The following is a 17024-nucleotide window of genomic DNA, read 5'->3' on the forward strand; positions in this document are numbered from 1 at the left end:
AATCAGTTCAAAACATAATCCAATGAATAGCATAGTTGGATTAGATGAACAATGCAACACTTAAAATAACCATAAAACAATCTGTTAAAATATACAAATTAATAAGATGTAATAACCATACTAATACAATAGCAAGCAGCCACTGCATGGTAATTTTATACCGTACAAAAACTAACAAATTTTCATAGAGACTAAATTGAATTATATGCTCACAGTTCCTAGCAGCTTGATCATATAGTATAAAATGCATTGCAATTAATAAATCCATACTATAATGTGTATAATAATTTGTAGAGGCTAAAAATTAAAGTGCATATATTTCAGAGCAGCTTGGTCATATAAAGTTTATAGAAAACATACCCCCTTCTTCTGTCCTCACATGAAACTACTTTTATTTCAGTGAAAAGTGGCTTTGATCACTTCCTTCACTGTGGCCACTTGCCCCAGATTCCCATTAAATCCACCCAGTAGCCTTATACATAGAGATGTTTTCTTAAGGATTTGTTCAAGTTACTTTAAAAAGATAATATTCTTGTTCAAGCCTTGAGGAAATTGGGTAAGTTTAGCCTAGAAAAGAGGAGACTGAGAAAAGATACAATAGCCATCTTCAAATATCTAAACTGGGCTGTCGCATGGAAGATGGAGCAAGCTTGTTTTCTCCTGCTCCAGAGGGTAGGACTCGAACCAATGGATTTAGGTTAAAAGAAAGGAGATTCTGACTAAACATTAGGAAGAACTTTCTGGCAGTAAGAGCTGCTCAACAGTGGAATGGACTTCATTGGGAGATAGTGGACTCTCTTTCGTTGGAGGTTTTTAAACAGAGGCTGGATATCCATCTCTCATGGATGTTTTAGTTAAGCTTCCTGCGTTGCAGAGGGTTAGACTACATGACCTTTGAGATCCCTTTCAACTCTACAATTCTAAGTGATTAATGGTGGTTTTAATTAGACAGGAAAATAATCCAATAAGGTTGGTTAGGTAGATAGAGGTAGTCCATTCTTAATAAGTAAATTGAGTCAAGAGTTCATTCAGGTTCCTTAAATTCAAAGGAGGTGAATAAGGATTAATTAGTTAGTTTATTCAGAAATTCATTAAATGAAGAGCAAAGAATAAATCCAACATGGGTTAGTTTATAGAAAAGGGCGTGAGCCAAAAAAATTAGTGTATGGCAGTCAAAAGTTCATAAAGGTTCATTAACTGCCTGAGGGTGGTTCTCTATTTTTGTTTAGAGTTTTTAAAGAGTTGATCATTTTGTAGAATTCATTCATTGAATGAATGAATATTCATTCAATGAATGAATATTCATTCAATGAATGAATATAAGAAATCCACTTCTAACCATATAAGAAATTCACTGTATTACGATTACACACATACACATATGTTCATACAAACATGAATATTTGAATCTGATGGTTTCATTTTTATCTTGCCTGTGCATGTTTTGCATGGAAACTTTCTTTGAGAAGAATTTGGTTTCCAGATTTTAGACTGATCCTGGGATTTCTACAAGATCTTACTTGGGTGAAAGGGAGGGGAGACAGGTGATTGCTACAGCAGAAGCCTGTAGTAACTTATTTTTTCTCCCTCTGTGCACCATATAATGGAGTGTGGTGCAGGACATTCCCAGCTGGATATGTAAAACTCTTCAAATAATATCAGAGCAGCACATAAAAAGCTTAATGCTTTATGTTACTGCTGAGAAATTGTCAATACTCTGTTGAACTTGCTTTATTTGAAAGGCAAATATGATCTAAGATAGCAGTAACTGCTAGCATTTATATAATATAGTCATGTCATGACCTGTCTACATCAAACAAGCAGGCATCCATCATATTGACTTTTGCTTTATTTCTCAGACATTGATGAATGTGATAATGACTTCAATGGAGGCTGCGTGCACGAATGTTTCAACATTCCAGGCAATTATCGCTGCATGTGTTATGATGGCTTCATGTTGGCTCAGGATGGCCATAATTGTCTTGGTAAGGATTGTGCTACAATGAGTTCCAGCCTCAGTGCCGAATGCCACCTATATTTTCTTATGAGCATGAAAAAATTTAAGGTGGTTGAATAAAAGCAATGTTATCTTATTGAGAAAAATCTAAAAGGTGGTTTGGTCATTTGGAATTTTGCCATCTCTGAAATGGAGGTGCTACTGTTTGAATGCATATCTAGAAATATATGACAGAAAGGAACCAGAAGATCATTGTTTCCAAACCAAAGGCCTAAGCAATATGCTTCATACACAGTTGACTCATTATTACAAAATGCTTGGGGAAAGTATTTGGGTTGTATTCAATGTAATACTGCTGCTAAGGTTTTGTCAGTGCAAAGATTTCTCCTTGCACCACAGAATGTTCTCCCCCTCTCTTCCCCCACAAATCTGTTCTGGTGGTTCCTCTAACCCTCTGGAAGAGCTTTTTGGGGACAGCACTGGGTGTGCTAAGCAAGACAGACATCACTTACACTAGTGCTAATCCTTGCTCTAGTGGCAAAAGTTAGTTGAATATTGCCCTGGAAAAGTATAATGGTCCCATTTCTCTCCCCCACAATTCTGTACTTTTAAGAGTATGGCTCCTGGGTTCTTGTATTCAAAGGGTTGCAGAAAGATTTAAATGCACTGGAAGGTCATAGCCATTGTGCCTCCCACCCTGTTGACTCACCAGTCCATTTGTCCACATTCGTCTCCTGTCCACTGTTACAGCCCTATTTAAGAAGTGCTGCTGTCCTTGGTTGAAATTGATGTAGCTGTTGAAACCTGTCAGAAGAAAATGGTAGCAATACTCTTGGCAAGTATAAGACACAGCATATCACAAACACGCACATATACACACATGTGTTTTGTGTGTGAGAGGGAGGGATGCCTAATGTTTTGAATAATCACTCAAGACTTGGGAGGTCCAGAATATCTTATGAGCTTCTCTCTCTCCTATCCTCTCCCCACCTTCCCCCTAAGATCCAATTAATTCAATTAATTTCATTTCTCCGGTCTTCTTCCTTACTTCCTAAGGATATTTTGAGGGAGAATACATTACAGGATTGTTGCTACTTGTAATGACTCGCTGCTTGAAGTTGTTTCAGTGCCAGACCCTAAGGTTTGCCATAGAGTTTGCGGCCAACCACCTTGGAGACTGGTGTGTGGGAAGCTCAAGAGAAGATCGCCAGAGAGTCAAAAGGCAATAAGACTCTCCTAAAGCTGCTGGGGAGGGTTAGGTTCAGGGATCAGGGAAGCCAAAGGGAACACAGAATGAAAGAAAAAGAACATTTATCTACATAGAATCTTGCACAGATTTAGCTTTCTTTCCTGTAATTTATATTCCAGGGAAAACATGGTTTTCATTTTTAAAAGGAAAACAAGCCTTTATTCTTGTCGTTGTTTGTGGTTTGGTTTATTCTTTTCTTGGTTTGGAATATGGTTGGAAACACGCAGAAAGGTCTTAAAAGCCTACTTGTCTCTCTTGGTTTCCATTACATTCTTTGACCTTCATTCAACAACTTCACTCTTCACTTCCCTGTTACCATTCCTCCTCTTTACGTACTCCCTCCCTGCTAACATATTCTCAAGCTCTACAAAAAGTACAGATATTAGGTTGACACTAAACTATATAGATATTGAGCATCCAAGTAAAATAAGCCTTTGCATGGTTTAGTGTTGCAGCAGAATGCAGTCAGTCTTTTGAACCCGAATGGTTCCTTTTCACAGAAAGCTTACCTAACGTCATGTGCATTTTTAACATTCAGTCAGAATTTTATGTTATGAGGCTACATGCAAATGTCAGAAATAATTTCATATTTTGGGTCTAGATAATATGTCGAACTAACACATAAAGAGTTGGAGCATTGCCTGACTTACCAGGGGCCAATCTAAGGATTTGCTTCTCCTTCCCACTCTTACCTGAAACAGATGTTTCAGACAATGAATGAGGAATTAAAAGTGAGAGAGAGATGTGGCAGTGCTGCTTAGAGAGAGAAGAGAAGACTTACTTTCAGAAGGTGAGAGGCAGCGGCATTTAGGTCATCACCCTCCATTCTGTCCTCAGAATATCCTCCCAGCCAATCCAACTATTGACTTGTATTGTGCAGGACTGAGTATCACAAAACTGCATTCAATTGCTTTTTTTTTTTTTTACGGAATCCCATATTTATCAGTTCATCAGATAATAGGGAGTCAAATGTTGCTCAAGTGGGTATTATGAAGTTGCCATTGGTCAGATGCTAGTACATTATTGTAAAAAGAAAAGTGGAATGAAGTGTAATGGAGTCCTAATGTAAGGAAGACCTGTGAACTGAATCTACAATTTAAGACTGCTTCCTTAAGTAGGAATAGTTTAAAACACTGAAAGCTGCTCAAATATTTTTATTTAAGTATGGTACATTAGGAAATGTTCATTAAGAGTATTTGATCACCACCACCACCACCATCATCATTATCATTATCATCACTACCACCACCATCATCATTATATTGATCAGGCCTGTAGTGTTGAATTCTGTTGTGCCCATCCTACCAGTGAGGAGAAAGGGAGAATAAAGACAACTGGCCAACCTGTTGGGTGTTTTATTATCATCATGGCTTAATTGTCCTTTCCTATGTGGTTAGTACAGGCTGCTGTGTTGACCAATAACAGCTGGTACAAATCTGCTGCCTCTTATTTTTCAGATATGGATGAATGCTTGCTCAACAATGGAGGCTGTCAGCATATTTGTGTCAATACAGTAGGGAGCTACGAATGTATTTGCAATGATGGATTTTTCCTCAGTGATAACCAGCATACCTGTATTCACCGTTTAGAAGGTAAAGTCTCTCTTCCACCAAATAGAAAGTGTGCCCCACCCTCCCTCCCTCCCTCCCTCCCTCCCTCCCTCACAAAGTATCCTGAATTGAGCCCTCTAGGTGGTTGGCTCAGTAATGATCTTTACTTGAGTGTGCTTCTGCATGTTGTTCCCATGAGTCACATGGTAACTTGGGTATGTTATATCTTGAGTTTTTCAGCAAGTCATATTGGGCATGCTCAAAATTCAAGGGTAATCCCAGCCTTTAAGATCTTTGGTTTACATGGGACGTAATATACGTAAACATCAAGAACAGCAACAAACACCAAAACCTGCCAGACTTACCTGCTTGGTGTTTTTTTGCACTCAGGTTTATGTTTAAACCAAGTTGCTGTTGCTGAATTATGTGGAATAGAAGCTGCTGAAAGGCACTCCTGAGCAGCTACTGAAATAGTGAGAGGTCTCATATCCTTGCTGGTGGACATCTTTGTCCACCAGGGGCAGCTGGGGCTGCATTGCACAGTTACCGTACATGGTTGTTGAAATGCAAGCAATACCACTATAGGTCAGTGACATTCTACCCCTTCATCCCACAAAGTACGAGCCGTAACTGGCTATGTCCTACTGCCTTTGCATAGTGCCAGAGGGGACAGGGGGACTGACTGTGAGAACTTTTCCTTTATACGGGAAATATCCTAGTGTAAAGAAAGGCTGAATCAATCCAGTGGTAGATAAGTGATTCTGCTTGATAGGCAAGGAAGAGGGTTTGCTTTCTCTTAAGCATGCCCATTGAAATGAAGAATGGAAGCAACAGAATTCTGCCATTGTCCATTTCCATGAAGCTACATGACCTAAGCATTTGGTAAGGAGAGTTATTTAAAACTCCTAGTTTTAAGACCATGAGTAAATCCTCCACACAGAAATGAAACTGGATGCCTGATTAGAGGCTGCAGTGAACGAAAGTTTAATAGAGACCCTGGGGGCAATAACTTGAAAGTGGTGGTTTTAAATCAGGGAGTTTCCACTGTCTGTGGTTAGTCAGTAGGGCCCAACTGGGTTTAACACAGTGAAAATTTGTATAGGTTTGCAAAGTTGGCAAAGATAAATATAGAATGAAGCCATTCTTTAATAAACCAAAACATTTTTTTAAAAAGAAAACAAACCAGGAGGCCAGCCTTTATAGTGTTCAGTCTTCAACTAAAGTGTGTGTTGAGATAATACAACTAGAAGTATTTAAATGGCCAATGGAAGTACAGTAAATATAACATAGCTTGTGGAATAGCAGAAACATGGACCAAAGGAAAATTCTGTGTATAGGTAAATGTGAAGTTGGTGAGAGTAGAAGACAGAGCAAAATAACTCAGATAAATTGTGGACATCACATGAACATCCATCCCCATGAATCATTGATTCACATTTTGAGTTGATTGAAGTTTGTCAGAAGTTAAACTGTTTTCAGGTCAGTGAATGGATTATTTTATTTGCAACCAAGGCCCCACCTTAACCTAATGTCTTGAATCTGGTTGCTGATACCCAGAAGAAATGGACTGAGACACAAGTTCTTCTACTTGATGTAAATAGCTCAAACAGTGCTGAATTAGGCATTTTTGATGCCTTTTATCCTTTCCTAATCTTGGCATAGTTTGTGCTAGAATCCAGAGCATTTTGCTTTAAATTGTGTATCCATCACATAACAAGTTATGTGATTCTCATAGTACTTTCCAAATACATACTGTACGTTTGAAATGCTGACGCTGCAGTCATCATCTCATTCAAGTTGATATCAGATTTATAAATTTAACTTACAGGTATTAATGCTGGTGTACAAAGCCCTGTACATCTTCAGACCCAAGCATGTGAAGGAGGGCCTCCCCAATGCTCTTTGGTCCATTCTGTAGCATCTGCAGGAGAAGTCCACAGAACAGTAGCACAGTCCCCCATTTCTGGAGCTTCCTTCTTATGGAGATTCAGTTGTCTCCTACACTGTTGACACTAAGACAGGCATAGGCAAACTCGGCCCTCCAGATGTTTTGGGACTGCAACTCCCATCATCCCTTACCACTGGTCCTGATAGCTAGGGATGATGGGAGTTGTAGTCCCAAAACATCTGGAGGGCCAAGATTGAGGAAGCCTGCACTAAGATGTCAATCAATATGTATTTATTTTGCCAAGCTTTTGGTAGTTAGCTATATGAAATGGGTTTTCTGTGTGCTCTATTGCACTGGTTGGTTTGTTGATGAATCTTACTTGTTTTAATGGTTTTTATGTTGCTTTTAACAGTTTTGTTACCTGCCTTAGACTCCATTAGGAGGAAGGACTGGGTGGAAATACAATAACAAACATTCTTTCATTTCTCTTTTTTAAATTGTTCATAAATAAAGATAGAAACACTTAATGATTAAATAAGCTTTCAACTTCAGCAACTTAGTAGATTTTACATTTATTTTACATTTCAAATAAAGTGTGTTTAACTAGTCAGGCAAAGGGTATATAGTATGTTGTTATTTAATTGTAGTATTTCGGAATGTGCTGTCCCCACTCAATAGCTTTCAGTAGAAGAGTGCAAGACAACGCCCCCCCCTCCCCATGCAAAACTAAACAAGTCTCTATTCAGCATTTGAAGTGTTTGTTTGAGTTCAGTGAACTTTACCAAAGTACCTGCTTGAATGATGTCTCCATTGGTTTCTGAATGGCACAAAGAAGTTACACTGTTAGCAGAAATCTAAAGCTGTTAATTCTCTTAATGCTTCTTAAACACCTCTTAGCTAACAGACAGATCACATGGCGTGTTGAAGCTTCCAAATGCCACAAAACACTAGAGTTTAATAAGGCTAATTTGTGATCTTCTGGGATGCAAAGAGTTTGACTGACAGCATAATAGTGATTGCCAGTTTTCATGTGGATATTTTGTGTATTCTGAAGGGTTGGAGGCATCATTGTCTTGTTAGTTTTCTCACTCTGGGAAAGGAATCAAGAAGCCAGCAGAGCAGAATAATCAAAGCCCTTGTAGGCACTCTCCTTTGTTGTCCAAAGCTGCAGCCTTAGAAGGAGTCTATCTGTACCATAAATAGAGGTGTTAAGAAGACAGCATGCCTAATTAAAATGTTACAGAGCCTTCAGAGGCCATGTTGTCAGTTCACATTCGTCTTCTTGGAATAATAGCGTGGCTGCAGAGCAGAGTTGGGTGAAATCCTGCGAGGAGCAATTCTGCAAATAAATCTGTATGCTTACCTCCAAGCCAAGGCCTTTCATGCCTGATTGACAATTGTTGCATCAGGGGTATGTGTGGACTACAGCAGGCATGTCCAAAGTCTGCCACGGGGGCCTAATTTGGCCTGCTGGTTGGTTTAATCTGGCCCCTGTGGCAGTTTATTTCCTGGGGTAAAATCCCAAAAAAATCTCAACAACTTGAATTCTTAAAGCTCAACACCATCAATCCTAAAAAAAGGTCTACAATTTCGGTTGGCCCTTTGGTCAGCCCCCACGGCCCTTCACTTCATCAAATCTGGCCCTCTTTGGGGAAAAAATTGGACACCACTACAGCAACCATGAGGCAGTGTGGTTGTTAATGCACAAGTCACTGACATGTGGCATTTTGGGATAGAGGATCTAGCAGAAATGTGGGTTTCAGTAGGTGTCCTGGTATTAGTTCCTTTGGCCACAGTAGATGCTGCTGCCCCCCGCCCCCCTTGATTTTATGTTTCAGTAGCAGACCTACCACAGAGGAATAATATTTAACTGCATTGCATACAGAAGCTTCTGTTTGTGCATTTGAACTTACTGCTGTAGCAAAGCCTTTCAGCTGCAGTGGTACCTAGAAATGTGTGTTACTGACTGGTGGAAAAACTGCAACTGGATGTTGCTGAGTTTTGCTTGTTTGCATATGTTTGCTGTTTTGTGAGGTATGAAGGTCTCCTTGCAACCTGTCAATTTTTATTTATTTATGAAAGTGTCCCGTTTCCCAGCACTCAAGCAACTAAAGTTGCTGGGAAACAATTATTCTTGGCCCAGATAGAATGATTATTGTACCAGATGGCATTGTGGTTGTGTAAGCGTCAGAGGTATGGTGTCAGAGTGTATGGTGTTACTTAAAGGCAATTCATATGTTTACTCCTATATCCGCCCACAACTTTCTGAATATTCTTGTAATGCCTGTTTAAAATGCACTTTCCCCCAATTGTTATTTTCTTTAAAGAAAAATGAAGTATTGGGGGCTCCATTTTGCATGTGCATGCATGTGTGAGAGAGGCAGAGAATGAATTCTGCAACTTGGAGGGATAGCATCTCCATCTTCTGTTATGTAGGTATGGCAGTTGCTTGCATGGATGAAATGCTGAAAAGGGGAAATATTCCCTGTGCCCCGCCCCCAATCTCAAGAATGGACGTTTTTACATCGAAAGCTCCTAAAAGAAAGGTTAAATGGGTAGTTTTTATTATGATTGTTATCGCTGTTACTACTGCTATTACTACTACTACAATTTGTTACCTTCATCCCAAAGTCTTAGGACAAGTTAACAATTAAAATGCAACATTAATATTAAAACACTGCAGAAACCCTTGTAACGTGCAGGCAGTGAATGACGAACATGCAGGTATTCCTTGGCAGGTGAATAGATACGGGAAGGGTTTTCCGAGTGTAAAAAAGGGGAAAGTTGACCTGAATGGAACAAGAATTTTTTTATGGCTCTTGGCAGGGACCTTTTTTTAAAAGAAAGGGATAGGTTTTGATGGTTCTGAGGTTGCTCTGCAGCCTGAAGCAAGGGATTTGGCCAGTAAAACTGTCCGAGCATTTATTTAAAACCAGTAATGGCCTATTATTGCTACCTAGATTTATTTTTATACTAGCTAGTAAAATGTTACTATAGTATAGGTTAATCCCATGCAAGCATAGGTTAATCACAGTACGATTCAGTATTTAAAACACCAAAGAGGTCTATAGATTGCTGCTAATTAGTGGCACACTGAATCAAGCCGAAAGAGGGTCTTTAAAACTGTTACCCAGGGAATGATTATTCATCGTTTAATTGACTTCAGGTTTTGGCAGCATGATTTTGGAAGACAATCCCTGTTGCCTTCAGGTAACTGAGTGTTAAGAGTGTGAACAGCTTGCAACTGTTGGAGACAAATTACAAAATGGTTTTATGAGGTGTCCGGAAAGGGCAAAGAAGTCAACTAATGGGACATTATTCATTGTCATCAAGAACACGTTGGTTTGTACTGAATTCTGGTCAGCCATTGCTATGTGAAGCATAGATACCTGAATCACAGGAAATTAAATTTAATACTTAGTAATGGTTCCATTAAAATAAATAATGTTTAATAGACATGTAAAACAAATTAGATCACAAAATGTTTAACTATTTTAAAACAATTTCTTTAACCTCTCCTTTAGGACCATAACTGGGTATGAGTCCCGGTGGGATATGGTTGCCCTGGTCAGCAATTTGGTTGCAGCTGTTTGAGCCGGTTGAAGTTCCTGAGCACTTTTCAAAGGCAGCCCCATTACAGTAATCCAAATGGGATGTAATCAAGGCATGCGTCACTGAGGCCAATCAGACAACTCAAGGGACGGGATGAACTGGTGCACTAGCTTTAAATTCAGAGAGCTAGGCATTCATGCTCAGGGCTGAGTGCAGAAGCACACCCAAACTGCAAACTTGTGTCTTCAGGGGGAGTGTTACCTTGTGTTATCCAGCACAGCACAGAGAAAAATATTAAGTGGTGGTGTTGCATATTAAGGTTTTACTCTTGCTGTACAAATATTCAGAATTCTTTGTTTGAATAAGATAGATTGTTTCAAGTCCACCTGGTACTTATTTAAATAGTTCACATCTAGAATGTGAAACCTATTTAAACAGTTTTTGTCTAGAATGTGTCATCTGCATTTAAAGTCACCAAGAACACTGATGCATCCTCTTGTTGTTTTTGCAGAAGGTATGAGCTGTATGAATAAAAATCATGGCTGTGCCCATATCTGCAAAGAAGCACCGAAAGGAGGAGTGGCCTGCGAATGCAGACCTGGATTTGAACTGGCCAGAAACCAGAGAGGCTGCATTTGTATGCAACATTCTACACTTACTTACGGTTTCTCAAGGCGAACAAGTAGAATTATGGCATTCCTGTAGCTGTTAGTTAATGTGAGGCTTCGTTTGCAAGCATGACACTATCTAAAATTCAGTTTGGTGGGATAAGGTATTAAACTGGTAGATATTCAAAATGCCACTGTACAAAAACATCATTTCAGAGATTGTGATGAAATGGCTCTTTTAATTAATAGCAATTCCTAGAACAGTATCTACTTTACAGCCAGGCTCACCCCAAGAGTGGCTGGGGAAACCCAGCCAGATGGGTGGGGTATAAATAATAAATTATTATTATTATTATTATTATTATTATTATTATTATTATTATCATCATCATCATCATTTATTATTGTTATCAATTATTATTATTATTATTATTGTTATTGTTATTATTATTACAAGACAGCAGCCTAGTTCTGCCTGTTGGGAATTCTTAAGCCCAGCCAACTCTCCCACCCCAAAGAACAACCTATAAGCAGATAAAGCTGGAAGGAAGCACAATATTTCACAGTCACCCACATACACTGCTGGTCCCCTTTCTCTATTCTTTGTTTATACTTGGTTCTCTCACTCCCTAAAGACTTTTTCTAGCCCACCTACTTCCTGGCTCCTTGGGAAACTGTGGGCTGTTCTCAGAGTGTTCTATGGTCTGTTACTGCAAAAATAGCAGAGCTCCTTGAGGCACTTTTAAAGGAAGAACAGATTTAAGGTGCATCCAATGAAGTTCTTTCTGCAGCAGACCATGGCAACAAAATTCTCATAGTCTTTAATGTACTGCAATATTTTATAACTGACTTAGTGTTGAGTTTTGACTAGCTCTTGATCAGAGCTGCCTTCTGGCAATGGATTTTTGCCAAATATAAAATTAGGAGCTACCTGTGTTCAGCTTTGAATTCAGATACACTGTTTTTAAGGTGAACTTCTGATCAGATAATTAGTTGCCCATGCTGTTTAGCTGTGTTAAACTACTATTCTTGGATCAAATATTCCTAGAAATATCACCTACTGAATTAGCGTGATAGTTGTTTTTCAGTGGTTCATCAATTATGAACCATTTAAATGAAATCAGTTCAAATGTAAGACTAATATAATTAATTTCATTTCATTTAATTGATTTAAATTGCTTCATCAATTATGAACTATTTATATAAAAACAATATAAATGTAAGACTAGTAAAATATAATTAATTTAATTTTGTTAATTTAATTTAAATTGTTAAGTCAGTTAAAAGCAGGCATGTCAATGAGTGTTTAATTTGTTTGTCGCTCGTGGTTATAATTAACTTTGGTAATTGTGTCAAAGTACATACACAACAGATGAAAATCTTGATAAAATAGTTCATAGGCATGCCAAATGCATGGAGGGCAAAGATATAATATTCAAGATACAGTCTCCCTGAGCTGCAGATTTCCATAGGCTTTGCCAACGCTTCTGAAGCTCAGTTTTATGTCTTCTTTTTAGTGACTTGCAACCATGGGAATGGTGGTTGCCAGCATACATGTGAAGATGCTGATGATGGACCTGTTTGTGGATGTCATCCAGAATACATGCTGCATTCCAATGGAAAAACTTGCCTTGGTATGTAAGCACTTCAGCCTTTAGCCATCTCTGCGTATTTTGCTCAAAAATGGCTGGCTGGTCAAACTGTACCTTTCAAAGTGAGAAACATGCCCCACATCTGATTAGGCAACTTTGAATGGTTGGTTTTGGAAGGAAAGGAGGTCTGCTTATTATATATATATATATATATATGCTTTCGTAGATTTTCACGGGTACAGGAATGCAGGTTTTGGTGTCCTCGGGTGTCTTCCCGTGTAAAAGTTGGGGTGTCTAGGCGACGTTTCGACGAGGTCTCACTCGTCATCTTCAGGCTGGTGCTTTCGGCTTCTTGTTACTGGAACAGAGCAGGATCTCAGTGTTTGAGTTCCTATAAATACTGTTGAGGGGGTGTGGTGTATAGCCTCCAATGTTCTGGGCAGAGAGGAAGTTCCCAGGCTAGTGTGCCTTTTCTTCTTTTGTTCCTTAATTACTTGAGGGATATCTTGAGTGATTTCTTGAGTGATATCCTGAGTACCACTTAGGTGGGTCATTAGGTGTGGATTAGTTGCTAAAGTCTTTGTGTCTTGACCTCTTGAACTTTGTGAAGAGTTTTTCTGAGAAGATGGCTGTACTGCACTTAGTTGTGCTCTGGCTTGGCTTCGTGTATAGGGGCGAGCTGTGGTTTTGTGGCCTGTGTCAGCCAGATCTGTGTAGGGATTGCAGGGGGGTGCAGCATCCGGAGGTGCCACCATGGTTTGGCTACTGGATGGTGTCTGTAATTTATCTGTGGAGAGGGTCTGGGTTTGGGTCTGGTGTGGTTGATTGGTGATAGCGTTCTGTGTGCCTCTGGATCTGGTGTCAGTTTTTGTGGGGAGGGCTAATTTCCAGATGTCTGGCAAGCGGGATGTGTCGTCACGCTTGTTCATGTTGTGAGGGTGTTTCTCTATCTCGATGGCTTCCATGATTATTCTCTTGTGGTGATGTTCCATGTTAAAGAGCAATTTGGAATCTGCAAAATTAATTTCGTGTCCTGTTTCTTTCATGTGTTGGAAAAGAGAGGAAGTTTTTTCTTCTTTTTTGACTCGCTAAATTTCTCGCCAAGCAACTTCAGCCCTATGCAGAATCCATCTCTTCACACGTTCCAAACTCCTTCCAGTTCATAGAAACAATAAAGAAGCAAAACCTACATCCTAATGACCTACTTGTGAGCTTCGATGTGGTATCTCTCTTCACACAAGTGCCCATTAATGAAGCCTTGACAGCCATTCAAAACAAATACAATCCCCCCGAATACATCTTGGACCTGACCAACCACTGCCTAACCAACACGTACTTCATCCACAATGGACAAAGATACAAACAGATAGAAGGAGCACCTATGGGATCACCCCTCTCACCGGTCATCGCAAACCTGTACATGGAACACTTTGAAACCAATGCTTTAGACAAGTCAGAACACAAACCCAAACTTTGGCTCAGATATGTTGACGACACCTTTGTAATTTGGCCACACGGGAAGGAAAAACTGGATAGCTTCCTCACACATCTCAACAGCCTACACCCCAAAATACAATTCACTATGGAAATAGAAGCCAACAACCAACTTCCCTTCCTTGACGTCCTAATCTACAAAAAACCTGATGGCTCCCTAGGACACACTATCTACCGGAAAAAAACACACACCAACCGCTACTTACATGCACAATCACACCACCACCCTGCACAAATAAACTCCGTAGCCAAGACTCTCATCTCCAGAACCAAACGCCTGGCTGACAAAGACCACTTGACAACTGAGTTACAGAATCTCTCAAATGTGTTAATTGCCAATGGATACCAGCAAAACAGGGTTACGAAGCTAATCCAAAAAGAAACACCCCCCAAAAACCAAGACACAGAAGAAAACAATGGCATGGCCCTCCTTCCTTATATCAAGGGCACTACAGATAAAATTAGCAAAATCCTCCATAAACACAATATCAAAACAGCCTTTTGCACCAACCAAAAAATAGCCAATATCCTCAGAAACCCCAAGGATAAAATCCAGTTAGAAAACCAAGGGGTCTATGAAATACCCTGCAAAGTCTGCCCAGCCACGTACATTGGACAAACAAACAGACGAATAAATGCACGTATCGCAGAACACAAGAATGCCGTCAAAAAAGAAGAAAAAACTTCCTCTCTTTTCCAACACATGAAAGAAACAGGACACGAAATTAATTTTGCAGATTCCAAATTGCTCTTTAACATGGAACATCACCACAAGAGAATAATCATGGAAGCCATCGAGATAGAGAAACACCCTCACAACATGAACAAGCGTGACGACACATCCCGCTTGCCAGACATCTGGAAATTAGCCCTCCCCACAAAAACTGACACCAGATCCAGAGGCACACAGAACGCTATCACCAATCAACCACACCAGACCCAAACCCAGACCCTCTCCACAGATAAATTACAGACACCATCCAGTAGCCAAACCATGGTGGCACCTCCGGATGCTGCACCCCCGTGCAATCCCTACACAGATCTGGCTGACACAGGCCACAAAACCACAGCTCGCCCCTATACACGAAGCCAAGCCAGAGCACAACTAAGTGCAGTACAGCCATCTTCTCAGAAAAACTCTTCACAAAGTTCAAGAGGTCAAGACACAAAGACTTTAGCAACTAATCCACACCTAATGACCCACCTAAGTGGTACTCAGGATATCACTCAAGAAATCACTCAAGATATCCCTCAAGTAATTAAGGAACAAAAGAAGAAAAGGCACACTAGCCTGGGAACTTCCTCTCTGCCCAGAACATTGGAGGCTATACACCACACCCCCTCAACAGTATTTATAGGAACTCAAACACTGAGATCCTGCTCTGTTCCAGTAACAAGAAGCCGAAAGCACCAGCCTGAAGATGACGAGTGAGACCTCGTCGAAACGTCGCCTAGACACCCCAACTTTTACACGGGAAGACACCCGAGGACACCAAAACCTGCATATATATATATATATATATAATTTATCCTCCAGACTTCAATTGAGAAAATAACTTTGCTGGTGTTATATTTTGTCCCTTTTGTTTCCCTTTAAAATATTTCTCAGGAGCAATTGCAGAGTTTTCATTGGCTTTACTGGTGTTTTCATTGGTGTTTGCATAACATAAGAAGCTGCTTTCAACTAAGTCAGATCATTGGTCCAACTTGCTCAGTATTGCTTGCACTGACTGGCAGCCGCTCTCCAGAGTTTCAGGCAGGGGACCTTCCCAGGCCTTGCTGGCGATGCCTGGAATTGAACCTGAGACCTTCTCTGGGCAAAACAGACACTCTATCCTTGAGCTACAGACCTTTCCTTAGAAAATTACCGTACCTAAACCACTTTGTGACGAAGATGTAAATTGTGCATTGACTAGTCTGTACATCTCATTGCTCTTCTGCATTCAGTTCTGCATTAACAATGTTCTCAATGCGAGTCAAATGGAAGGAGAGAGACTCAAAAGATACTTTTTAAAAGTGTTATTCATTTTGAACAAGGTATACTCTTCCGTTGCTATATTCCAGTTATGCATCTCATTCCACCAAGTCATGATGATGATACCTATCAGATCACACATGTCTTTCTACATTAGGATTTCAAATTCATCCTGGCTTCCTATAATGGTTTGTTTGGGAGAAAAACACCATGAGCACTTTTAAGCCATGCCATTTCCCATTGGGAGAAAGGGACAGGTGAAGTGAGCGTATTGAGGCTGCTTGCACTAGCACACAGTTCATGCACAAATGAATTTACCTAACAATAGTTAATGACAGGCTTTATACTTGAACACGGCCATTGTGAATTGGACTCCTGTATGTTGACATAGGATTCAAGCAAACACAGCTCAAAGTTACCCATGAGTTGGAGGAAATGGTGGAGATTCTTTCCTGAACCAAAATGTAGTACCTACTGCATGTAGGACCAATTATGAGACTACTTTTCTTTCGCTTTTAAAGAGAGAGAGGAGGCTACAACTGAGCTCTCTGAAAACAATGCAACAGCGGGAGCTGATGTAGACAAGCGAGTGAAACGGCGACTGCTCATGGGTAAGAAGTGCTCTAGTCTGATAGTTGACACTGATAACTTACTAAACCTTCCTTTGTGAAATACCGTTTCCCCAGTTTTAAGTGTTGTAGCTTATATGATTATTTTCAGCATCAGGAAACACTTTTACCCATTCTACTGAATAAAGTCAATGGGAATTTTGCCTGCTTTCATGCTGGTACAGTTTAGCATGGGAAATTCTCTGCAAGACGGTTCAATATTCCATTGAACCATATATCATGTTCTTTCCCTTTGTCAAGTATCTCACAGATTCATGCAAATGCACTTATGCATTTGCACAGGGGATTATACCTTTCCTACTTGCGCTAAGTTTGAAATCTGTAGTAGCATATAGAGTTCAATCTTATCTTTATGAAAGGAGCTTATTGGCAACTTAAGAGAGAATTTCCCCCCAGTCGTGTCATGTGGTTAAGCATGTAGAAATCATGTACAATGGGGAATGATCAAGCACCCTTGATTAAAATGAAATTCTCTTGAAATAAAATAGGACTTGCCTTCAAATATTGTGCTTCAGTTAGTGTCCCAGACA

The 17024-nt window shown here is 39.9% G+C and overlaps 1 protein-coding gene across 3 annotated transcripts in view; it reads left to right on the top strand.

Moving 5' to 3' along the window:
• SCUBE2 (signal peptide, CUB domain and EGF like domain containing 2) overlaps positions 1-17024 on the top strand; it is a 50107-nt gene that overhangs the window by 6202 nt on the left and 26881 nt on the right. For all 3 annotated transcript variants that reach the window (XM_081918253.1, XM_081918254.1, XM_081918255.1), the window contains exons 3-7: positions 1860-1985; positions 4664-4798; positions 10708-10833; positions 12322-12438; positions 16387-16476. In XM_081918253.1, coding sequence (XP_081774379.1) covers positions 1860-1985; positions 4664-4798; positions 10708-10833; positions 12322-12438; positions 16387-16476 — 594 coding nt within the window. The remainder of the gene's footprint in view (positions 1-1859; positions 1986-4663; positions 4799-10707; positions 10834-12321; positions 12439-16386; positions 16477-17024) is intronic.

Source organism: Podarcis melisellensis (assembly GCF_964234715.1).
Source record: "Podarcis melisellensis genome assembly, chromosome: 1".
In the NCBI taxonomy this organism is placed as follows: Eukaryota; Metazoa; Chordata; class Lepidosauria; order Squamata; family Lacertidae; genus Podarcis; species Podarcis melisellensis.